The following is a 23,284-nucleotide window of genomic DNA, read 5'->3' on the forward strand; positions in this document are numbered from 1 at the left end:
TGGAAGCTGGGTTTTGTTTCATGTGCCAGCTTTCATTGCGTGTCAGGCAGTGGCTACATCGAGAGTGCTGTGTTCAGAAGGATTCTGAGGCCTCCTTCCAGGCTCGGTAAGAAAGTGTTATGATTGACTAGTTACGTCTGCCACAGACTCAAGATTAGAAAGTCAGGGAATTTTCCAATCCTGATCTGATTGAGTCTCCACATTTTAGAGGCTGGTGTACTTTAATTGCCCCACTATATTTCTATCCCCAGGTCCACCTTTATCACACGTGCGGTATCAGTTTCCCTTCTGTTTTGGAAGCTGATTGCTACACACATCTGTAGCTTTATGTATAATTTAGGTCAGCCTATATGCATTCCGTTTCTGCTAAGAAAGGCTGGAGTGAGTTTCTCTGTGTCAAGACTCCAGGAAGCAGGTAGTAAAGTAAGTAAGTAAGATTTTTCTTAGACTCGACCATTAGCTCAGGCTGTCATGGGATTCCCCCTGGGGTTGTGGGTAGGTGCAAAGGGTGTCTGATGTGTTCGGCCCTCCCCCCCACCCATTGGTTGCTTGTGACTCACTAGGTACAGAAATCCACGTTGCTTCCTACCCTGCCTCCCATTTCTCATGAAAACCCACTCTAATAAGCTTAAGCACAAAGCGTTTATAATTTGACAAGCAGCACCATATTCTCTTGTGTCTAGGCCTTTTCATGTGCTATTCCCTGTGCCTGAAAAGCCCCCAAATCTCTCGTCATCCTGGGGTCTCAGCTCAGAAGTCATTTCCTTTAGGAAGCCTTGACTGATCTTTACTACAAACTAGTTGTCCTTCCTCTGAGTTCCCATAGAAGTTGCTGGTTTTCTTGGTCTGAGCTCAGAGGACTGTGTTGATTATGGGTATGTTCTCAGCAAGCACCCAGCACCTAGTAGGTGCTTGGGAGGGAGCTGTCTGTAGGGTTGTTTCTTCTTTGCCTGTGTAACTGTGTCACTGAGCCATCCTTGCCGGCAAGGACCCGGTAGAGAGTCTTATGATGTGTTTTGGAACTATTCAAAACCCACAATCTGGTAGATTTTGAAAATAGCAGAAATCCTGAGGGACATTGGGCATCAGCTTTCCATGAGAAATGAGGGAACTTCTGCTTTTCTCTCTCTCTCTCTTTAAGTTTCCTAGGAATTTGTGTAGGGGTAAAAACCACAGGATACATTTGTTAATAGCAAATGTTTTTATTCACTTAGCTTGGTGAGAATGAGCACGGCACCACTTCACGTGAACGAAGGCAGAGGTGAATTTCCTAGTGCCCTGTTCACCACCAAAAAGCGTATTTTAAATAATTATTCCCTGAACATTTTTCTAAAATTAATTCTCTACTTTTAAAATCCTTTTTCCCCCTCTGTTACAAAACCTAGCAAACTGGAATTCCATACTTTCCCAACAGTGCTCTGGATCAGATTTAGTTTTTTCTTGCTGTCTGATGGGTGTAAATGAATGAATGAAGGAATGAATGAATGACTCACGGTTGTTATTGTGTGTAACTACAGGATGCTGAGGGAGCAGAGCCCTTCATTGTTTCACTGAACAGCCTCGGACTGTAGTTTTAAGCCCTCGTGTATGTGTGCAGGGTTTCTCGTCTCTTCCTTGCTATCGGATAACCGGCTTAGCCTCTCGCTACTCACAGTGCGCCTTTCTTGCGCTCCTTTCCACTTTTAATTTGCCGGTTTTGTCTGCTGTAGGCTGGGAGAAGGGATCATCGGAGTTGTTTAAGTTATCCAGAGTATGATATAATTAGATCCTCTGGGGCCTTTGCTGTGAAGAGTACATAAAGCTTCTTCGTGAACTCTGACTTCTGTTTGAGCTGATCCAAGGCCCTTAAAATGCTTTCTTCTTGTGTGTCAGCTCTGCTGGCTACAGCACCAGGTACACGGCCTATGAAAGGTGAATCACTGCAGACGAGGAGCTGGTGACAGCTGGGGGGGGGGGGGGGGTCTGTACTTGTTATATGCACCAAAGGGCTTACGAGGGTCCCTTGCCAGTCATCTGGGGACTGACCGTGAAGGGAGAGAGGTGAGGACAGCCACGTGGGCTGGCATGAGCACTATCGCCAGGGGGAAGTTTTGGTGAGACTGATTGGAGTTTTTAATACTCTGGTGGGCGTGTCCTTTTCTTTGTATCAGAACTAAAACCGTGACTGATCACCACCTCAGCCTTCATAGAGAAGTGAGTCATTGTGGTGGTACACGTATTTATGTCTATGGATTAGAGCCTCTTGGGCCAAATAAAAGGCCTCAGGTGGAAAAAAAATCCATTAAAGTCTTTGAGAATGTTTCCGTTTCAAACATTGATGAAGTTCTACACTGATTAGCAAAGAGAAGGTTTGATCATCATGGGTTGATCTGCAACACCAGACCTGATTGATTCTTAAGAGTGTGGAATCTGAGTGCTCTGCAGGGACCCTTTGGTCCAGCCCCCCAGCCCATCCCACCCACCTTCAGACTAGGCGGTGGGAAGGGGGATGCCAAGCCCCCGGTTCTGAGACTCGACGACCATAACAATGTCATCTCAGGAAAAGCTGTTTTTAGCTATTTCTCAGGTGAGAGATACTAGGATGAGGTCACATGTTACTCCATACACGCCTGACACCCAAGGACCCGAAGTGAACCGCAGCACTAGTTTTGAACATGACTTTGGCTTTCTTCATCCCAGAGAGAACAGGATATTATGAAAAGGGCAGAGAACCGTAGAGCTTCTCACCCGAAAGGCACCCTGCACGTCACCCAGGCCAGCTGCCTCCCTTTCACAGATGTGGAAACAGAGACTGGGACACAGGGCACGGCTTGTTCCCGTCACAGGCCTCCTGGTGACCAACTCAGGTCTGGAGCTCCTGTATCCTGACTCTGTTTATTTAAGTGACTGAAACTGATAAACAGATGAAGACGCATTTGGCCTCCAGCATAATGGAAAAGACACAGTGTAAAATGATGAAATAGGATTTTTTGGCCTGATTGGCAAAGCTGAGAAGGAGTAGTAAAACAGTGTTGGTCTGGGCGTGGGGAAGTGGAACTTACGGTATATTGGTTGTGAGAGAGAAAAATGGCAGAGCCTTTCTGCAGGGCAGTTTGGAAGTAGGAAAAGCTTGAAAGATGAGTTTATCCTGAAGGAGGGAGTCAGGATGTCCATAAAGAATTAGCTGTAAGATGTTCTTTGTAGCATCGTTTAGATTAAAATATTGAAAAATCAGATCTCTGGAAAGGGAGTGGTTGAATTCGTTTGTGGCCTTTGTACAAAGTAAGTATGAGACCATCAAAAATGATGTGTGTGTGGTGTCTGGGACTTGCTTTGGGGGATGCTCCAGCCAGACATTGAGAAACAAAGGCGGCAGCGGTGGGGAGGAGATGGAATAAATGTGCAAAATGCTGGTAATGTGAAGCGGGTGACGAGCATGGGGGTTCACTTTACTCTTCTACTTCGTCTGTATGAGATTTTGCAGGATGGAAAGGCAAGTTTGTGTCCATTCTTATTTCAGAGTCGATTGAGTATTTTCCTGTGGGGACTGTTCTCATCCATTGAACTTTGCTTACCACACACACTAAAAAGCGATGCTCATATTCATTAATTATCATGGAAAGATTTTATGATACATGTGAACGGAAAAGGGCCACAAATAGTTATGGACGGCATTCTCATTTGGTTTAAGAAAAAAACAAACCCATATGGAGAAAACAGATGGAGTGTGTACACCTTAAGTGCATATCACTGGGTAGAGAGGGGTTTTTTTTAGTTTATTTGATTTTTTTTTTCCCCCTGCAGCAGATCTGTATGTATCACTGGTGAAATTTTACAAACAGTTGAGCTTAATTAACTGTGTTGCTCTTTTGATTTAGGGAAGAGTATGGAGGAGATTAAGAAGGTGCTGCTGTTGGTGCTGGGCTGTGCTGTCCAGGTAGGGACTGGGCAGGGGGCAGAGAGGAGGGCTCTTAGGTTTGGGTTTGTGGGGATAAAACACCCCCTTCGGTGAGGTAGGAGTGAAGCTGCTTTCAGCCCAATAGGATGGAAGGTCGCAGGGTTCCTGCGAGAGACGTGACACCGTCTTAGGTGGCAACCATTTCTAGCACCAGGGCACCTTGGGCAAGAGGCCAGGTGGGGATCCCTGGGGCCGGGTGCCATTAGCAAATTGTCCCCAGTGTAGGAACATCTAGAGCAAGGGTCAGCACACAACCTGTGGGCCAAATTTGACCTGCCACCTATTTCTGTAAACAAAGTTTTAGGGGGACACAGCCATGCTGATTCCTTTACAGATTACCTGTGGCTGCTTTCACACTACACCAGCAGAGCTGAGACCCATGGCCTGTCCAGTCTAAGATTTTTTTTTTTTTTTAAACCATCTGGCCCTTTACAGATGAAGTTTACCAACTGCTGCCCTAAACCAGCTGTTCTTGATCTTTACTTGTTTAAGAATCCCCTGGAGAGCTTGTCTGTGTCCCACCCCCCGGTGTTTTTAAAGACAACCCCCCCCAGGTGATTGTGCTATACGTAGTCTGAGCCGCTTCTAGAGAAACCTCAGTGTGAGGGGCTGGCTGGTAGGAGGGCAGAGCCCTCTTGATTATAGAAGAAAAAGCCAGGGATGGGGTAGGTGTCTCCTTTTGAAACTATTTCTGTGGCTCTGGCGGCCCTAGGTTGCCCTTGTAAAACAGTTTCATTAACACTTGTAACCCTCCACAGTGTGAGAGGAAAGAGGAATTTATCGAAAGAATCAAACAGCTGGACATTGAGACACAGGCCGGGATCGTGGCCCATATACAGGAGGTAGGTGGGGAGCTTTTGTGGGGCTTAGCCGTGGACCATTGCTCCCATGGCACCCAGCAGGCAGGCCCTCTCCACCAGTGAAAATTCTAAAGAGCACATCACGCATTAATGATTTTGCTAATTTTAGGTTTCAGACACTACAGACAAATTGATTCGATTTGGAAAGGTAGCTGTCAGCAAGCTAAAATAAAGTGGCGGCTAAAATGAAAAAAATTTTTTTAAAAAAAACCTCAATCAAGTCTTCTTTTGCCTCTTCTTCTTGCCTAATATGGATTCAGACTATTTTTAAGAGCTGTCAAGTGGTTTAGGCTCAGAATTTGATTTACAGTCCCTGAAAATGTATTCTGGCAAATGTCACCCTGCTTCAAATGGTTGATCCTTATAGAGAGATTCACTGCTTCTGTCAGTGACACGGCAGAGAAACCACTGCCACCCCTTGGGAAGTTAAAACCCAGCGAGTCCCAGAAGGGCTGTATCCGGAGACTCGGCCCCCCGGGTGGGGTCAGGAGGGCTCTGCACTAAGGGCAGCCCCTCCCTCCGCCCTTGACTTTGGCAGAGGTGGTATCAACTGAAGGGGTAGTTTCCCTGGAAACCAAGCACCCACCTGAGAGTTAGTCCCCAGACCTCCACCCCACCCTCCTCCAAAAGAAGCCTTGTACGTTTTAATTATCTTAGGAGGTATGGTTCAGCCTTCCATCTAATTGGACAGATGAGATAAATGCATGAAAAAGACATGAGCAGGAGCACGTAGGAGCAGGTGTGTGTAACTGGCAGAGGCAGCTGAACACAGAGCTCCCCACGCCGGCTCTGGGGACAGGCTCCTGGGCTTCCACAGCCGCCTAGGGCACTGTGGGTTGCAGTCAGGATTTGAAGCAGGAGACGGAGGCAGCTTATGGCAGGTAGAGGGTCCAGCAAAGCCCATCAGTATTGTAGGAAATAATTCTCAACCATTCGTGTCAGTGACCTGTTCGCCTAAGAACCATTCTGCCTTGTAACTTTCCTCGTGTGTCTGTGTGTTTTGAAAATGTATCTGGGGACTAGGTCCTCGAGACTAGCTAGGTCTTTGCTACTCACTGTCTCCCCTCCCCTGTTCTGCCAGCAGGATATTTTTTTTTAAAAAAGCATGCACCCAAAAAAAGAAGCCCTGCGAGATTATCAAGTTTGGTGACTGGCTATGGAAACAGGACTTCAGAATTAGTTGGGTGCTTCTTAAACATTCAGGTGCCCGGGCCCCATAGGAGACCCATTGAGTCAGAACTGGGAGGAGGAGCATCATAAGCCTTTCATTCCAAGCTCCTTGAGTTACTGGTGTGCAGCTGTGGTTGCACCCCTGAACCCCCTTTCCAGAGGCCTTTCCCAAACACTGGCATGGAGCAGGCCTGGAACTCGGCCTCCCAATCCCAGTTCCGGGCCTTTAGAGCGCCCTGTACAGTGGGGTGAGATTTCTCCTAATTCTCGGAGATTTACTGAATCCCAGCTTTCCTTCGTAAGGGAGGAGAGGTAAGAAAGCAGGTGTTTTTTGAGAAACTGAAGGGCCCTGTCTTTGTTTCTTTGTTTTTAAACTATTCTGTCTCTCCATTTACTGCTCTGAAAAACTTAAGAACTTTTGTTGATGTGCCTCTCTGGTTTCTTTTCGTTTTCCCCTGTTGAGGCTCGAGTGTGCTAATACTCACCTTCCCAAACTGGAAGTATGGGGACTCGAAATTGATCTTCTGCCTCCTCTGGCTGGTCTGGGGGTGTCGGGTTGAGAAGGTCAGGTCGGCAGAGTCGTTGAAGAGGCTGCCCAGTGTAGACATAGCTACGGGCCTCCGCTCACATCTGATGGAAAGGGAAGATCCAGGAGGTCTTCTGTGGCCTGTGGGGATGAGATACAGGCTTACCTGAAAGTTGTTAGACGATGAAATATTTCCCAAAAAGTAATGTAAGATTGTTATGTACCCAACATTCCAACATAAGATTTTTAACATTTGCCATATTCGCATTAGATTCTATCTTTTTTTAACATACAGTCCCTCTTTGTAAGTCCTGGCATCCCAGGACTTACCTTCTTCGTGTTGTAAATTGATGCTTCAGTAAGAATATCTGAGGACAGTATATTTTTAGGGAAATACTATATTATAAGGAGAGCTCTCTGGTATTAAAAACAATCCGTGTCCTCTTGGAGCCGGTGTTGAGACTGACTTAACACCCTGCCTGACTTGTGCTAGTGGAACTTGGCTGAGGGGCGTCTGCACTCGCTTGAGGAGCCCCCTGCTCTCCACGGAAAATCTGTCAATGATGTCAAGGGACCGAGTCAGCTGTGACCCCACCCCCTGGCTGCGGGGTCGGGGAGCTCCCGGAACCCCCGGCCGTACCCTGCCCACCTCTGCAGCGCCTGACCTGTGCCCGCAGGTGACCCACAACCAGGAGAATGTGTTCGACCTGCAGTGGTTGGAGCTCCCGGACGTGGCCCCGGAGGAGCTGGAGGCCCTGTCGAGGAACATGGTCTTTCACCTCAGGCGGCTCATCGACGAGAGGGACGAGTGCACGGAGGTGCGTCTGCGTGTGGGTGGTGGGCTGGCAGGTCCGGGAGGGACGCCTGGGCCCTGGCCACGCGGCCACCCTCCTCATCCTGACTCTTTGTCTCAAGCCTGCTGCCCCCTGGTCCTGTCTCTCTGGTTTCGGGGTGGGGGGCGGGAGCCGGGCACTTTCCCTGCAGCCCACGGTCACCTCCGAGAGCCCCGTGGGAAGGTAGTTGTTCATCGAACGTGGAGCTCAGAGACCCTCCTCGTTCACATGCTCCTTTTTACATCCCGTTACTCCTGCTTCCTCCTGGTTTCTCAGTCTCGGCCGACGCCGCTCACTTTCTTCCTGTCCGCTGACCACTGTGCCCCAAGTTCGGGTGCAAGCGCTCCTTCCCTTCCCCCGCCCGCCCCGCTGCAGCTGATCGTGGACCTCACCCAGGAGCGGGACTACCTCCAGGCCCAGCACCCGCCCAGCCCCCTCAAGTCCTCCAGCGCCGAGTCCACGCCGAGCCCCACCAGCAGCCTCTCCAGCGAGGACAAGCAGCACCTGGCCGTGGAGCTGGCGGACACCAAGGCCAGGCTGCGCCGCGTCAGGCAGGAGCTGTGAGTCCTCCGGTCGGCTGGGCTGTTTGTTCTGCTCTTGCACTGCGTGTCACAGACACCCGTTTCTAGCACGTGTGGTGCAGCGAACAGGAGAGCTCTGACTCGGGCCCTATAGCGTCAGCTGGGCTCCGCTCTGAGCGCCATCTGCGACCCTCCCCGGGCCTGCGCAAGGAACCTCCCCGGGCCTGTTCTGCCAGGTCTCTAGGGCTCCTGCCTGTCCACGCTCAGGCCGTCTGGGCGTAGATGACCACCCACTGGTATGGTTTTGGGCTGGAGGGAGGATGTGGCTCGCCCCCGTCTGGTGAGCCGGCCCCGTTGCCTGCAGCTGGTGAATATGCCACTTTGCCCATCGCCTCGGGAGCTGCCCGCCTCCACCTCGTCACCAGTGGGCCCTGCTGCCTGCCTGGCAGTGAAGTGGTGCCGCTGCAGCCGGGGTCTCCTTACCTCTCTGTGCCCCCAGAGGGAAACCCACTGCCCAATGGATGCAGTTTGAGGGTGGGCATTGAAAAGTTAAAAATGGAAAAGACTTGGAGTCAGGAACATTTCCGCAAGCCCCATATGCCAGTTCCCCTCCTCATCCCCAGAAACGCAGTTCCCTTTCCTTTTCCTGCTGGGGGCTTGCAGGGTGGTGGGCCGCTCCGCTGCTTGCCAAGTAAGCCTTTTCACCACACTCGCTCCGAATCGCCCCCAGGGAGGAGAAGACAGAGCAGCTTGTGGACACCAGGCATGAGGTAGATCAGCTGGTGCTGGAGCTGCAGAAAGTCAAGCAGGAGGTGAGCAGGAAGGCCTGTCTGTGTGTCTGTGTGTGTCGAGGGGACGGGGTGGCTGGGACTCCCCGGCGACTGTGGCCCAGGGGTTCGGGAATGCAACGGTGGGAGCTTCCAGCAAAGGCTTCTGTTTCCTTCCCGCTCAGAGTAACACTGCCCGAGAGCCGGTTGTCCTGAGAACGGCTGAGGGGGTGACTGTTTCTTAGTGACAGCGAGCGGGGACCCCACGCGGTGGCCTGCACGTGGAGCCCCTCGGCCACCGAGATGTCCTGGAAACGCTGCGCTTCAGAGACTTGGCCCTCTCTTCCCTCCCCAGAGGGGTGCCCTAAGCTAGGCTCCCCTGTCTTTGCCTGTCTCCCAGAATATCCAGCTGGCGGCTGATGCCCGGTCTGCTCGTGCCTATCGCGATGAGCTCGATTCCCTGAGGGAGAAGGCGAACCGTGTGGAGAGGCTGGAGATGGAGCTGGTGCGCTGCCGGGAGAAGCTGCACGACGTGGACTTCTACAAGGCCCGCATGGAGGTACGCGCCCAGCCTCCGGGTAGATGCAGGGGAGGGTGTCGGGGCTGAAGGGGGCCCAGAGACCAGGATCCAGGTGGGGTCACTGATGCTTTACCCACCAATCCTGACTGCCTCGCATCAGCTGCAGGTTCCTGGACTCTCTTTTCTGAGAAATGAAGTATTTTGTCCCCGTTGCCAATCTTGGGGTTTGGAGATGGTTCTAACTAGCGGGGTGAGATCAGGATGTCAGGACGTACTGAGTAGCCTGTTTGACGGTAAGAAATAATCCCCAAGTCTCTTCTCGCCACCTAGGTGGCTTTTGAAGGGGTTGAACGCAGGTCGCAGGGGCCCTGTGTTGCCCTCTCCCTGCTCAAGGCCTCCTGCCCAGCTGCTGGCAGGCGTGCTTGGGGACGGCTGTTTGGCCCTGACATGCTCCCGGGCTGGGCGGAGGTGGGATGGGGCAGGCTGTGCTCCAGGGCCCATTAGTTCCTCAGACCTACTTAAGGAGCGTTTGTTCCCTGAGGAATGTTAGTGGCACGTTGGAGTCGGTGCATTGTCCTTGCAAACCACCTGCAGACGTGCCATCCGCCCTGCTTAGCCAGAGGCTTCGTGTGGACCTAGAGCCCTGAGGGCAGGGCCTGGATCCTACCTGACTACGCAGGGAAGAAGCATGAGTTTTTGTCTCTTCTGGAACAAGACAGTGTTAGGTGTGACGGGCAGTAGGGCAGAGAGAGGAGCACGGTCGTGCTCTCGAGCTGGCTCACGGCTGTGGACAGCCATCACGCAGGGGCACTCCTCTGCATACGGGGGGGTGACAGGCAGCGCAGGTGCCCTCCCCCGGAGCCTGTCCAGTCTCACCGCTGAGAAGCAGCTGCATGTCACAGAAGGAAGAATGCATTGGTGCCACGTGGGAGGAAAGTTAAAGGACAGGGATTCAGGGAGAGGGCGAGGTTAATTTTGGTTAGAATAATATGGAACACAAATTTCCATGTTTTGTTTTTAAACTTCTGGTGGCTTTCATGTGGGTCCTAGTCTAGTTTACATAAGGATTAAAACAGCAAGGAGAGGAAAGCGGCGTGGGCACCCCTAGGTACAGTGGGACTGTGTGGGGTGGATGCACGGGGTGGTCCTTGACTTGCTTTTGCAAAGCATGGTCTCACCTCACTGCTCTCAGGGCACGGGGGTTGCTGTCCAGAGGGCCGCGTGGGAGGAGGACAAAGGCAGAAAGATTGCCTGGGAGATTCTTGTTGTCCCATGTTTTGTTATGGTCTGAAATTCCCAACGCTGAGGACAGGTGCATTGGTGCCGTGTGCGTCCTGGGTAAAGATAAGGTGGGCCTGTCTCTGCTCCTCTCTGGGATTTATAGCTTCCTGGTCTGTGCTGGCTCTGAAAGAAACAGTAGTCTGAGAGGCAGAGACATAGCAGGGCACGGTCCTAGCTGCCACACCAACTATGTGGGTGTTGGGCAAGTCTTGTCCCCATCTGTGAAAGGAGGAGTGGCCTGGGCGTCTCTGAGACCATTGTACCCTGGCGTCTCGTGACACGGGAGCACGTTTCCAATGAGCTTACGCTAGCAAGCCCCTCTCCACAGAGATGGGGGCCCCTGGAACCAATCCATGCAGTGATTGCTGGGTTGTTGGCAAGGCAGTCAGGAGCTGGGTTAATGGTCAGTCCTGGGGTGCGGTGCACACACACATCACATTCTTATGATATCCCTCCGCAGTGCCCAGGTTCAGGAGGGGAGATGGGCTATGGTCTGGTCTGCCCTGCCCATCTGGCTGGGCCTGGGGAATGGGGCCCCAGCTCGACTTCCGCCCTGGCCAAGCCTCTCTGACCCCAGGCAGGGTCGCTCACCTGCACTCTGGGGTTCCAACAGCTCTCCCCACAGAGTGCAGTTCATGAAGTCAGAAACTACATCTCTGTCATCTTCAGCAGGGGGAGGTGCTCAAGATACATTTGTTGATTTGAGTCCCATCCTTAGGATCCTCAAGATGCTCTCACCTTTAGTTTTTATTTTTCACCTTTAATTAAAAAGAAAATCAAACCCTTCCCACTCTCCCCTGACCCTCTCGAGCTACCCCGGTCCCTCTCCGAGCCTGTTTGAAAGGAGAGAACACCAGCTGTGCCCTTCATTGCCTCACCTTCTAACCCACTCCTCCAGGTCTGCCTCTACCTCTGGTCGCCTGAAACCATGCTTGAGAATCAGGGCCCACGACTCCTGTGCCAGTCCGGTGGGCACTTCCCAGCCTCCCTCGCCCACCCCCTCTGTGGGCTCGGACATCACCACCCTCCACCCCTCACTCACCTGGCTTTCCTGAGTCCCGAACTTCATCTTCTTGGGCCCACGCGGGTGGTGGTCACCTTGCTCTGCTTCTACCATCTGGCCTTTCTCCATTATGTCTTCTCTGCCTTCTGCCTCTTCTTTAGCTGGCACGTACAGACTGACAGGTCCCAAATCTTCATCCCTGGGCTGGGCTTCTCCCGCACTCCAGACCTCAGTCTGTCTTAAGGTCAGCGTGTCCAAATCCAGTGTCTCTCCCTCCTTCTAACCCGCCCATACTGTCTCTAGACTGGACTCACCATCCACCGAGGCAGGTACTCAAGCCAGAGCCGGCTCGGCCTTGATTCTTCTTTCTCCTCCACCTCCTCCTGCAGCCCCAGGTGCTCTCCATCCTCCAGAGCCCATTTCCCCACCTCCCAGCCTGTCCCTGGCCGAGGCGGATGTTTGGAGAGTGAGTCCCAGTGCCCGGCCGGCCTTCTGCATTGTTGCTTGTTCACATTATTCCAGTGCCTGCGCAGGAATAACATTATCTTTATTCCAGAATGCCCTCCACAAGCATCTGAGTTGGCCGTTCTGCCCCCACCTCTTCTCGTTCACATCCACCTGGGCTGCTGCCAGAGTGACCTTTCTAAGAGCTCCTCAGGCACCTCCCCGTTGCTCTTGGGATAAAGTCCACACTCCACCCCTTCTTCTGACACCCACTCTGGTCCCCGTGGAACTCTCTGCTCCGGCCAAACCGAGTCCCCTTCAGGTCCGCTGGTGCCCCCTGAGGCCCCTCGGCACAGCGCATCTCCCAGGCACAGGGAGGGCCGGTGAGGGGTGGGCAGGCCAAGCTCTGCGGGCTGCATCCCCAGCCCCGCCCCCCATTCCTTTAGGCCCCTTCTTACCCCCGGCAGACTCATCGCGTGGTGTCGTAATGATGCATCCCCTGTTTCCCACCCACACCGGGAGCTCCTTGAAGACGGGGTCTGTGCCTTCCTGACCTTGAGTCTGGGTCCTTGGTGCCCACATTGTCCAGCTCAGAGATGGCCAAACTTCCATCAGTCCCGGGGCGGTGTCCGACCCACCGTCAGCTCTTACAAGTGAAGTGTTATTGGAACACAGCTACGCCTGCTCATTCACACGGCCCGTGGCTGCCTTTGAACTGTACCTGCAGAGGCGAGTAGTCGTGACAGACTTAGGACCCGAGAAGCCAGAAATATTTACTCTCTGGCCCTTTACAGACCCATGATCTGGCCCACAGTAGGTGCAGTGAGGTTTTAAATGAGCAGCAATAACTGTGTTTATGCAGCTTTTTCCACACACCAGGAACTAACTGTGTTAAGCTCAAACCGTATCACCACATTTAAGCCTCCTGATGGCCTGGTGAGGTTGAGCAGCCAGCGTTAGGTCCTCTCATTTTTTCAGGTAACGAAACTGAGAATAAATTAATAACTTGCCCAGCATCGCAGTCGGTGAAGAGGTGGACCAAGGTGGCGTTGAAATGCCTCTCTCCACCTCTGGGACCCCAGCCTTGCCGAGGAAGGAGGAAATAAAAGGGGTGGGGTCATGCAGACAAAGGGGTGTAGGGGAGGGGAGCCGGGGGAGAGGGTGACGGCGGCCACTGCCTCAGATGCCATGGGGTGGGTAGAGGGACGCCCGGCCTCTGGCAGTTCATGTCAGCACCTGGACATCACATTGTAAGCCGAGAATGTTGAAATGCAGAGAACTAAGATCACCTTGAGCAGGAAGACTCTGTTCCCACTTGGGACTCTGTGTTTCCTAATGACTTTTAAGGAGTTTTGATAAAATTCGGTAGAAGAAGAAGTTAGAGCAGGACAGACCTGATGCTTGGTTTATGGTTCAGTCCACCACGCTCCTCGAATCAGAAATTTAAAAGCAGGCTGGTCCTCTATGAAGCTTAAGGGGCTGCAGCGGAACCAGACGGAGGTTAGCGAGGGGCTTGGGTGCTGTGGTCCCAAGTGCAGGGGACAGGAGCCCGTTGTTTCTTTGGTTCTGTCCCACCTCCTGGAGTTCGGTGCTTTTGTTAGCCTGTCGCTTGGTGATGCTCAGTGAGTACTGCCCTGAACAGTGTCTCACGGGGGCGTGACAAGGTGGTGGTAACGGCAGCCGACCTGCTTACTGGGCCTCGGGCCCCGTGCACAGACTACTTCACGTGTGCTATCTCCTCTGATCCCCACCTCAGCCCTGTTTTCGTGCCCAGCAGAGGACGAGGGATCGGTGGTTGAGAGACATGCGTTTGCTTCAGGCCCCACGGCTGGTAGCGCACGTGGCGGGCGGGGGACCGGAGCCATCGGCCCACTTTCCCAGTCACTGCTCCTGGTCATCACGTAGATGAGCAGGGGCAGCTCTCGAGCCATTTGGGGACCAGCCGTCAGGCCTGGCCTGTGATTTCCTAAACGTGGCCCCTCAGCTGATTGCTGGGCTGGGTCAGGCCTTTAAATAGGCACCTGATTCAGTTGGGGTCAGGTCCTCAGGGGCGGGCTGGCCTCAGGCAGCTGCCCAGAGGCAAGGAGGCGGGTGTCTCCCTAGGGGCCGAGCCCTGGGCTTCCCGAGGGAGCTTGGGCTCACTTTCTTGCAGATCTGGCTTCTCACTTCTGAGGCAGTGAGGTGTGCAAGGCTGGTTATTTCTGTTGCCTAATACATGGTGGAAGTTGATACCACCAGAAAATTGAGATGTTTTTGAATAGTATTGATAGTTAGAAGTCATCCTACCCAGTGCTATATTCTGCTCCTGGTCACCTTTGTCTGTCCCTGCCTGTTGGAAATCTCTGAGGCCTTCAAGGCCCACCTCGCATGCCACCTGTACTTCACCGTCATGGCATGATTCAGCTGACAGGTGTTCATTGAACACTTCCGTGAGGCCCACAAGAGAAGTGGAATAGTCCTGCCCCCAGGAGTTCACAGTCTGGGGGAGAAGAACAGGCCAGCTCACCATTGCCTCACAGCATACCCAGGGTGCTCTGGGAGCCCAAGTACCTGACTCAGCAGGTGGGACAGAGAGAATCTGCCACCACTTCTCAGAGGGGCCAACTCAGGCTGGGCTTTGGAGGTTGAATAGGAGTTGGTCGTGAGGATGAAGGGGTGGCCTGTGCTGTGGGAGCTCAGGGCTGGGAGTGCTGGTGTGTAGGCCTGTTGGAATGCCAGGTGAGAACAGTGGGGACGGGACGGTGGCCAGAGACGGGGGGACCAGGTCTTCTTCCTGCTTGAAACCCCTCTGTTTGCTGTGGCTCACACTGTTATTGATATTTTGGGCCTCTTATCCACACGAGCCCCTTGAGGATGGGTTGCAGGCAGCTTGAGGGCGGTGGAGAGAACACAGGTCTGGAACTCTCTGGCCCAGGTTCGAGTCCCAGCTTCACCCCTTGCTGGCTTTGTGACTTTGGGCTTATTCCTTAAGTTACCCAAATCAGCCTCTTCCTCCGTAGGAAGGCACTGTTCCTACCTCCCCCAAGGGCCATTGTGAAGAGTGAGTGGGGCAGGGACAACCACACAGCGGACATCATCTCCAGCAGAGAGAGGGCGCCAGGGAATTTAGAATTTCAATGATTATACCTTTTATGGCTGCCGGGCTTTGATCAGAACTATGTCCGCTGATCGGAAGGCTTGCAGTTTTCCCTCTACCAAGTATCTTGGATTCTGGCCTTTGCAGGGCGAATAAACGGGTGGTGGATAAGCAGAGCTCCCAGCCCAGCTCCCAGCTGTTAGAACCCCAAAGCGGGGCAAGCCTCAGAACACTGCCCACCGGGAGAAACGGACACGTTCCCCTGTGCGCACGTTCACCAGCTGAAGGCATTCAAGGGAATCTCATTCCCCCGGAGGTGCTGGAAGAACTCTGGGGTGAGGAGAAACCGAGAAGCCCCTTAACCGGTGGGGGAGGGGAACAGAGATGAGGTGAAATCTCTGAATCGCTTGTGTGTGCTGGGCTACGTGCACGGGACCAAGAGTTCCTCGGACCCCTTGCCTGTGAGGGACCCTGCAAGGGAACAGCCATCATATTCTACACCCGGCACGTGCCCGGCACACAGGAGGCCTAGGGACTTATTTATGGGGTTCACAGTCTTAAAGACTCCCTGTTTCCAGGACATCGCTGAGAACTGTTGTTTTTCCAAGAGTATGTGTGTAAAATGTGCAAATACGAGCTGTGCATTGAACGAAAGCTTGTCTGAATAGCTGTTTTTCCCGAAGACCCTGATCAGTGGAATGAATGTTGAATTGAGAGGACTAGACTCAGTCCTTGAACCTAGGACAGACTCTTAGCCCCACCCCTTCCTTGTTAAGGAAATGGAGGCTCAGCGAGGTCCCGGATCTGTCAGTGGAGTCCACTTGTCCGACCAGACCAGGTTATAGATGTCACATGCCTTTGCACTGTGGCCGGCATAGGAAAAGTTACCTTCCCGGACTTAAATATTTTCTTTCAGTCGAGAAAGTCCATTTGGCCTGACCCAGTGAAAAAGGTGGAGGTGCTCAAAAGTGGAGATGAAACTCGCGCAGCAGCAATCTTATCCCTGGATTGTTTGTTTTGGTCCAGAGGCCTGGAGGAGCTCTGGTCTCAGAGCCCCGTCGTCCTGAACCAGGTGCCTTTATCTGATGGTGCTCATGTCTGTTTTTGCTGCCCAGGAGCTTAGAGAAGATAATATCATTTTAATTGAAACCAAGGCCATGCTGGAGGAACAGCTGACTGCCGCTCGAGCCCGGGGCGATAAAGTGCACGAGCTGGAGAAAGAGAACTTGCAGCTGAAATCAAAGCTTCACGACCTGGAATTGGTATTGCAGGCTGTTGTCGCTCAGATCTGTCTAAACAGATTGGGGAGGTTTCGGGTTTGTGCTGCGCCCCTCTCTGGCTTTTCCGTCACTGGGTTTGGTGCCACTGCCGACACAGTAACTCGCTGACTGCAGAGAGTAGCTCGCTCAGCTCAGCGGGCTGGGGTGGGCACCACTGAACGCCTACAGATGGATAGGACGGTACCTCTGGGTTGCTTTTCTGTACAGATGAGCTAACGTGTGTGTCTTCTGCAAGAAGGGTCTCTGCTGGCTTTTATGGTGTGGGCTGAGCTGTGATTTGTGAGTTTCTTTACAGGCTTCTCAAGGCATGTTAGGTGCCCTAGAGCCTCGAAGCCACCTGTCACCATGGTACTTGCTCTAAAGCCCTGGGCCATAAGTCACTTTGTTCAGACAGCATTCAGTTAGAGACCTCGGCTCTCTTATCACCTCCGTTGCCAGTCAGGGTATCTTACGGTGGCTGTAACTCTCAGAGCTGCGCCCTGTGTTGGACTCATTTCTGTGCAGGGAAGTGAGCAGGTGCCTGGGGTCCATTCATCCTCGGGGAATGAGGGTGGATGCACGGGGGCCGGGGCCTGTCCAGAGGGGCCCCCCGGACACGATCTCACTCCGTCCTTCTTCCTGCACTAGGACCGGGACACGGATAAGAAGCGAATAGAGGAGCTGCTGGAAGAAAACATGGTCCTCGAGATTGCCCAGAAGCAGAGCATGAATGAATCCGCCCACCTCGGCTGGGAGCTGGAGCAGCTGTCCAAGAATGCAGACCTGTCCGACGGTAGGTAGCGCCCGGTGCCTGGGAGCCAGTCTGGCTGAGGCCGCTTCCTCATCCAAGGAGCGGAGCCCTCAGCTCTGAATCTTCCATGTCAGGCCATCCATTCACCCCAAGTAAGTAGGATTTCCTTCAAGTGCCATTTGGAACTGTTTCATTACCCTTCTCCCCAGGGAGAACATGAGGGGTCTGGCAGCCTTGATGTCAGGACATGAAACACAAATCAAGTGTTGCCAGGTTTCCCATTTCCCATATGGACGGTCCCAGGAGCTTCCAGATTACAGCACGCTGGCACCGGAGGACATCATAGGCCTGTCTGTGGATGGTTGAAAGCTCTGGATGGCAGGAGACGTCCCCAGTGGTCACTGATCCCCATTAGAAATGTACCTTGGGCATTATTTCCTCCATTCATTTGCATAATTGGGCAAGACTGGTGCAGTCTGTTCTCTGTCTCTCTAGGTGGGAGCTGCTAAGAGGCTGCTTCTCACAGGACCCAGGCCTCTTCTTTTCCCTCCTGTGCTTGCACCGCTGCTCCTGCGCAGACAGATGGGGTGTCGGCCAGGGGAAGGTGGGTGGGACAGCAGTCAGCACCGCAGCAGGAAGCTTCGGCGCCCAGCAAACAATGAGCCAGTTCCTGTGTTCAGAAATAGCACACGTGCCCCTGATAGTGCGCGTTATTGTTTACTTAGAGCTGGACAGACCGAGGTAGGGCTTTTGGCTGGCTTGGGGGCTGCTTCTTCAGTTCTGATAAACACCCCCTCAAATAATGGCAAGGTCGTTGAATGTAGCTGGAAACGTCTTCTCTTCGAGGGGTCCCATCAGTTCCAGACAAAAAATCAGCTTATTAAACTGCTCATCTGTGAGGGAAGTTAGTCGTATCTGTGCTTCGGTGCCCACACACTGTGCTGGGGGCTGAGGGTGGGATCACCCTGATTCCCGGCTCTGGGAGGAGTACAGGTCCATCGGGGAGGACCACTGCCCCCTGGTGGAGCAGAGAAGTGGTGCAGGCCTCCTGGGACAGTCCCAGACCAAATGAGAGTCTTTCTGTTAGAAACCAGGGTGACCTGTGGGGTCAGAAAGCCTCACCCCTTTAGATGACTACTCAGTATAGTTTGTGGGCCCTTTCAGGTCAGTGAGCATGATTTATTCTTGGTGTTCCCAACTCCTGGTGCTTAGCTGGGAGCTAATGAGCATTGACTTGAATGAAGGCGTGATGCAGGCAGAGCCTGAATATACTTTTGCATGTGTGGTGTGCTGCCTTCTTGATTCAGAAAGACCTGGCTTAAAGTCTTGGCTCCTCCACTGGAGGTTAGCTGGGTGACCTCTTTTAGATCTCAGTTTCCTTATCTGCCAAATGGGGGTAATGAAGCTGCCTCATAGGAGGAGACAGTGAAACATGATGCCATGCCTGGCCCACAGCCAACAATAAGGGACAGCTGTTCTTATTGCCACGGTCTTATTGAAATACATCCCATCACTCTGGTTGCTTGGGGTGCTAATGAGCATAGCACTCAGTAGTAAACTGTTGTGTCATAGTAATAGTCTTTGAAGCACTGGCTTTTATGGGAGAAGAAAGGAGGCTTGTGGTCAATGCTGTTGTTTAACTTGTAGGACCTTAGGAATTAGTCGCCATGAGTACAGAGTTTCAGTTTGGGATGATGAAGAAGTCTGGAGGTGGATAGTGGTGACGGTTGCACAACAATGGGGATATAGCTAATGCCACAGAACTGTACACTTTAAAATGGTAAATTTTATGATAAATATATTTCACCCTAACTAGAAGATGTTCTTTTTTCATGAATGCTGCCAGGGTACTGTCCCACTGATCCCAGGCTGAGAATTAGCTGAGTTTTAGCTGAGGTTTGTTTCATTTGTAGCGTAGTTTCATATGTTGCAAGCACGTGTGCTTATGTGCATCAGCGCTGGGCCTGGGTCAGAGCCGCGGACACTCCGTCCACCTCCACTGCTTCACTGCCTGTTGTTGCTTGGGGTCTTGAGGACGTTCAGGCTTGTTGGGTCTGAACTGCTGTCCTCGGTGGAAGATGAGAGCTCAAAAGGGTGGCATATGCCTTTTAGTCCTTACGAGCACCCAGAGGATCTGAACACACACACTTGTTTCTAGCTTGATGTGCTCACTATGGAAGCCATCGTCCTGTGTGTACCCCTGCCCCTGGGGTGATGAGTAAGAAGCAGGTCGGGGTGCAGCCCTCTTAGCAGTGTCATAAGGCTCCCAGAGCTGAGTCCGTGGCACTGATGGGACAGGCAGGGACGGAACAACACCAACCCCTTCTTTCAAGGACTTTCATACACGTTCCTTTCTCCTGAAAAAGCCCCATGACTTACCTAAAGTCATGCACCTCCTGGTGGCAGGAAGGAGCTAAGGACTCCCATTCCTGACTCTCAGGTCTATGCCCCCTTCTCCATTTGTATTCAAGCTCTTTGAAAGAAAGCAGAGTAGATAATCTCCCTTTTTCTATCTTTAGCTTATATTTTCATCGCACTTAGAATTTTTAAAGCAATTTACATATACTGTCTCATTTTTTGTCAATGTAATTGTGAAATTACAAAATGAAATCTCTGTCCAAAGGACCTTAGCCAGGGATGGCAAGTACTGGGCATACGTGCCCACAGAGCCTTCTGCCACCAGTGACAGACATAACTAGTCGATTATCGTGCCCCTCCTGCTGAGCCACCCAGACTCCCACTACTCTCAGAGCTGGCACAGAAAATGTCGCCTATTTGCCATCTCTATTAGGCTCTAAGACCCTTGAGTTGTACGGTCGGTCAACTTGGTTAACAGCTTGGTAAAAAACAGTTCCCAGCAGTTAACACAGTCTTAACTTTTGCATTGGCTTCTTCCCTGTAATCTGCTTTCCTCTTAAGCTCTGGGCCCAGCTGAGCCAGTAGAGGGACCAAAACTGCCTGAGGGACTTTCAGGCACTAACAGCAACGACGGCAGCACATGAAATGGGGGGCACCCAGCCAACCTATGGGAGCCCTTCCCAGGCCCCTCAAACCTAGGGCATGGGGGCCCGATGGCCCCAGCTCATGGCCGGAAGCAGAGGCTCCTGGATCCCGGGCCTGACTCAACTTTGTGCTTCAGCCTCCAGGAAGTCGTTTGTGTTTGAGCTGAACGAGTGCGCCTCTAGCCGCATCCTGAAGCTGGAGAAGGAGAACCAGAGCCTCCAGAGCACCATCCAGGGGCTGCGGGACGCGTCCCTGGCGCTGGAGGAGAGCAGCCTCAAGCGTGGGGAGCTGGAGAAGGAGAATCACCAGCTCAACAAGAAGGTAACCCGGCCCGGGGCGGGTGGACACCCCTCCCCCAGCCCGGTCTGCACTATAGAGACTAGTCGGTGGCCAGGCAGGGCAGTCAGGTGTCGGTGAGGATGCACCGCTGGGAGAAAAGCAGAAGCCAGCGCAGCCGCAGTTAATTATACAATACTAGAAGAACAAGAGCAATTGTGAGAGGAGTCAAGAGGCAGCGTGGCTCGTGCCTGCACTGCCTTGAGGGAATGTCTCGGACAGTACTTGACCTCTGTGTGCCTCCTTGTCTTCATCTGTGAAATGGGGTTAGTGGGCTTCCCACCTCATACGTGTTGCGTGGACTCTGTGAGCTAGTAGTGTGTGTAAGGAGTCTGGCACGTGGTAAGGGCTCAGTGAAAAGAAACCAGTGGACCATGAAGAAGCATAGGATGGGTCATAGGGGAGAGGAGGCAATGATGTAAGACGTACCTACGTGTGTGGGGAGTAGGGATCATTGATGGGCATTTTAGGGCACTGCTGGTGGTAAAACAGGATCAGTGCTCACCTCCTTCCTCTCAGTTTACGAGATGGGGAAGCAGAGATGGCGGAACTGTATTTGCCTTTCAGGACAGCTGCTGGGTCTTCCCAGGAGCACAGGAGAACCCAGACATCTGGGAGAACAGGCAAAGGCTTACAGACCAGTCTTCCTTCTACAGTTAGGAGGACCCCCCCATTTGCACTGGGGATTCAGTCTCAGGTGCAGGAAGGGGCCGTTGAGAGGCTAGGGATCGCCTCCAAGTCTTGGTCACTCCAGGTCAGAGGGCCTCAGAACACCTAGGCCACATTGCGATGGCACAGTTGCATCGTGGGCTCCGAGCACACCAGCTGCCAGAGTCCAGCTGAGGAAGAGGACACAAGCCCCGTTGCTTGCTGACCGCCATGCAGGCCTGGTGCTTTCGGGTGTCCCACCTGCCCCTGAGTCCTGCCAGCGTCATTCACTGCTGCACAGGCGGTGGGAGGGACGCGGGCTGCAGGGAGAGACCTGGGCTCCGCTGGTCCTGGCTGTGCCGGTCCCTTATCTCTGTGTGAGGCTTGGGACGGCCCCTCCTTCTGTGAACTGGTCTCTGGAGCCCCCTCATGGGACCTCCCAGGCTTGATAACTCGCTCTTCTTGTCCCTTTGAAGCATTGTGTGCCTTGCAGCATTTCAGCCGACGAGCATTTTGTCCTGTCTCCGTAGGACAATAGAAAACCCCACCCCATCTCATGCCGTGTCTCTCAGTGTAGAACAGCATGGGGAAGGCAGCTGGACAGTTTAGGTTTTTTAGATTCACATGGCCCTAGCACAGGAAATGTCTTTATAAGTGGCAGTTCGACCTTGGCCAAGAGAAAAAAGAATCAGCCTTTAGAAAGACGAGAACCGTTGACTCCGTGGGTCCTCACGGGTCTGCTGCAGAAAGCCCGCAATGTGATAGCGCTGGCCCAGCGCCCAGCAGCCCTCTGAGATGACCGCTCACGCTTTTCCCCGCCCTCGTGGTTCACCCTGGCCCCTCCTCTGCACAAACAGGATGGCGGTGGGTGCTGCCTGCCTGGCATTACTCCTCAGCCCCCTGTCTCTCGGTCCCCACCCTCCTGCTTCCTCTTGGGGTCAGCTCCCTGGTGGGACACCAGCCCTCTCCTGCCACGGTCCTTAGGAGGCATGTCTTGGCATAGGATCCCTGGCAGGAGGGAGGTGCCGCCGTTCCCAGGCCCGTCCTGTGTCTGGTGCCGGGATCCCTGGGAGGCGGCCCTCTGCCCATCCTGCTCAGCCTGCCTGCGGCCCGACCAAACCTGTCCTGGCCCAGCAGGCGTGGTTTTGCTCTCTCCCCCCGGAGCCCAGCACTGACGGTGCCCCCTAACATTGGATGGGTGGACACCTCAGCCCCAGCTGGAGGGCTCGCTGGACCCTAATCCAGCTCAGCTCACCCCAGTTTCCTTTCTCCAGCCTCAGCCATCCCACCCTGCTCGACTCCTCCCCATGTGGCCTGTCTGGGCCCCAGCTGACACTCCTCAGTCAATCAGTGAACCCCCAGGTCCCGCTGGTGCCAGCCTGGCTCTTCCACACCCCAAGCATAGCCCAGGCTGCGAGCTTGCTTAGGTCTGAAATGTCTGTGGAAACCCTAGTTCCCTGAAGTTAATATCCTCCCCTCTAACCCGCAAAACTTCCACGGACCTTAGAGAAGCTGCCTCCTTCCTGCGACTGTGAATCTGCATTGATGTCCTAAGAGTTTATTCCTTAAGCCAACAAGTAAAGAACCCTTATTTTCAGGGGAAGGGGGCAGCCCTTTGGGGGCCTGTTACTAGAAGGAAAGAGCAGCCTGGGGCTGAGAGGCAGGCCCCCTGGCACTCACATGCTCTGGGACCCGGAGTGGCACCTGCAGCCCAAGCCAGGTGCTTCAGGAAGGAAGGACAGGAAACCTCTCAGGGCTGGAAGGCCTGCAGCCAGCCCATATCTCAGCCCAGCGAGTTCACCCCAGGGGCACCGAGGTCCTTCAGGGATGGGCTCTAGTTCCATGGCAAAAAGAACCAGAAAAGGAGAGGGATGGCGTGGGTGTGGGACCTGGGGAGATCACATCTTTAGACCAGAAGCAACAACAACAAGAAATGCAAAGGTTGGAATAATGTTCCTTTCTCTGGGAGAGAAAGGGCGGCAGGGATAGGCTATTAACAGTAAGGTTGGGGGTAAGCCAGCAGGCCCCCCTGACTGTGAGTGAGGACTGTGGGGTCGGCCACGGGGGTGTGTCCCAACTCTGCCCCGTCCTCATTGCGAGGCCTCGGGCAAGTCGCTGAGCCCTTCTGGGCCCAGTGTCCTCCTGAGTACTTGGTTAATAATAGCAACTGCTCGTTGCCTTTATTCCTCAAGGCCGTTGTCTCAGGTGTAGGCTCTGCCATCGGAGGCGATCCCTGGTGCCCTGCCGAGTTGCCTTTATTCCTCAAGGCCGTTGTCTCAGGTGTAGGCTCTGCCATCGGAGGCGATCCCTGGTGCCCTGCCGAGTTGCCTTTATTCCTCAAGGCCGTTG

The 23,284-nt window shown here is 53.3% G+C and overlaps 1 protein-coding gene across 14 annotated transcripts in view; it reads left to right on the forward strand.

The window, feature by feature from the left end:
* The window catches only part of CCDC88C (coiled-coil domain containing 88C), a 124,992-nt gene that overhangs the window by 60,216 nt on the left and 41,492 nt on the right, over positions 1–23,284 (forward strand). For 11 of the 14 annotated variants that reach the window (XR_014242408.1, XR_014242409.1, XM_082384452.1 and 8 more), the window contains 9 exons: positions 3,858–3,916; positions 4,696–4,779; positions 7,171–7,311; positions 7,603–7,886; positions 8,578–8,659; positions 9,015–9,173; positions 16,054–16,200; positions 16,846–16,990; positions 20,088–20,272. Coding sequence is in view for 12 of the 14 variants with exons in the window: in XM_082384452.1 (XP_082240578.1) it covers positions 3,858–3,916; positions 4,696–4,779; positions 7,171–7,311; positions 7,603–7,886; positions 8,578–8,659; positions 9,015–9,173; positions 16,054–16,200; positions 16,846–16,990; positions 20,088–20,272 (1,286 nt within the window). In the remaining 2 variants the exon portion in view is untranslated. The remainder of the gene's footprint in view (positions 1–3,857; positions 3,917–4,695; positions 4,780–7,170; positions 7,312–7,602; positions 7,887–8,577; positions 8,660–9,014; positions 9,174–16,053; positions 16,201–16,845; positions 16,991–20,087; positions 20,273–23,284) is intronic. The other 3 variants (XM_082384458.1, XM_082384456.1, XM_082384461.1) reach the window with 2 other exon arrangements.

This window comes from Balaenoptera borealis (genome assembly GCF_965194805.1).
Source record: "Balaenoptera borealis genome assembly, chromosome: 3".
In the NCBI taxonomy this organism is placed as follows: domain Eukaryota; kingdom Metazoa; phylum Chordata; class Mammalia; order Artiodactyla; family Balaenopteridae; genus Balaenoptera; species Balaenoptera borealis.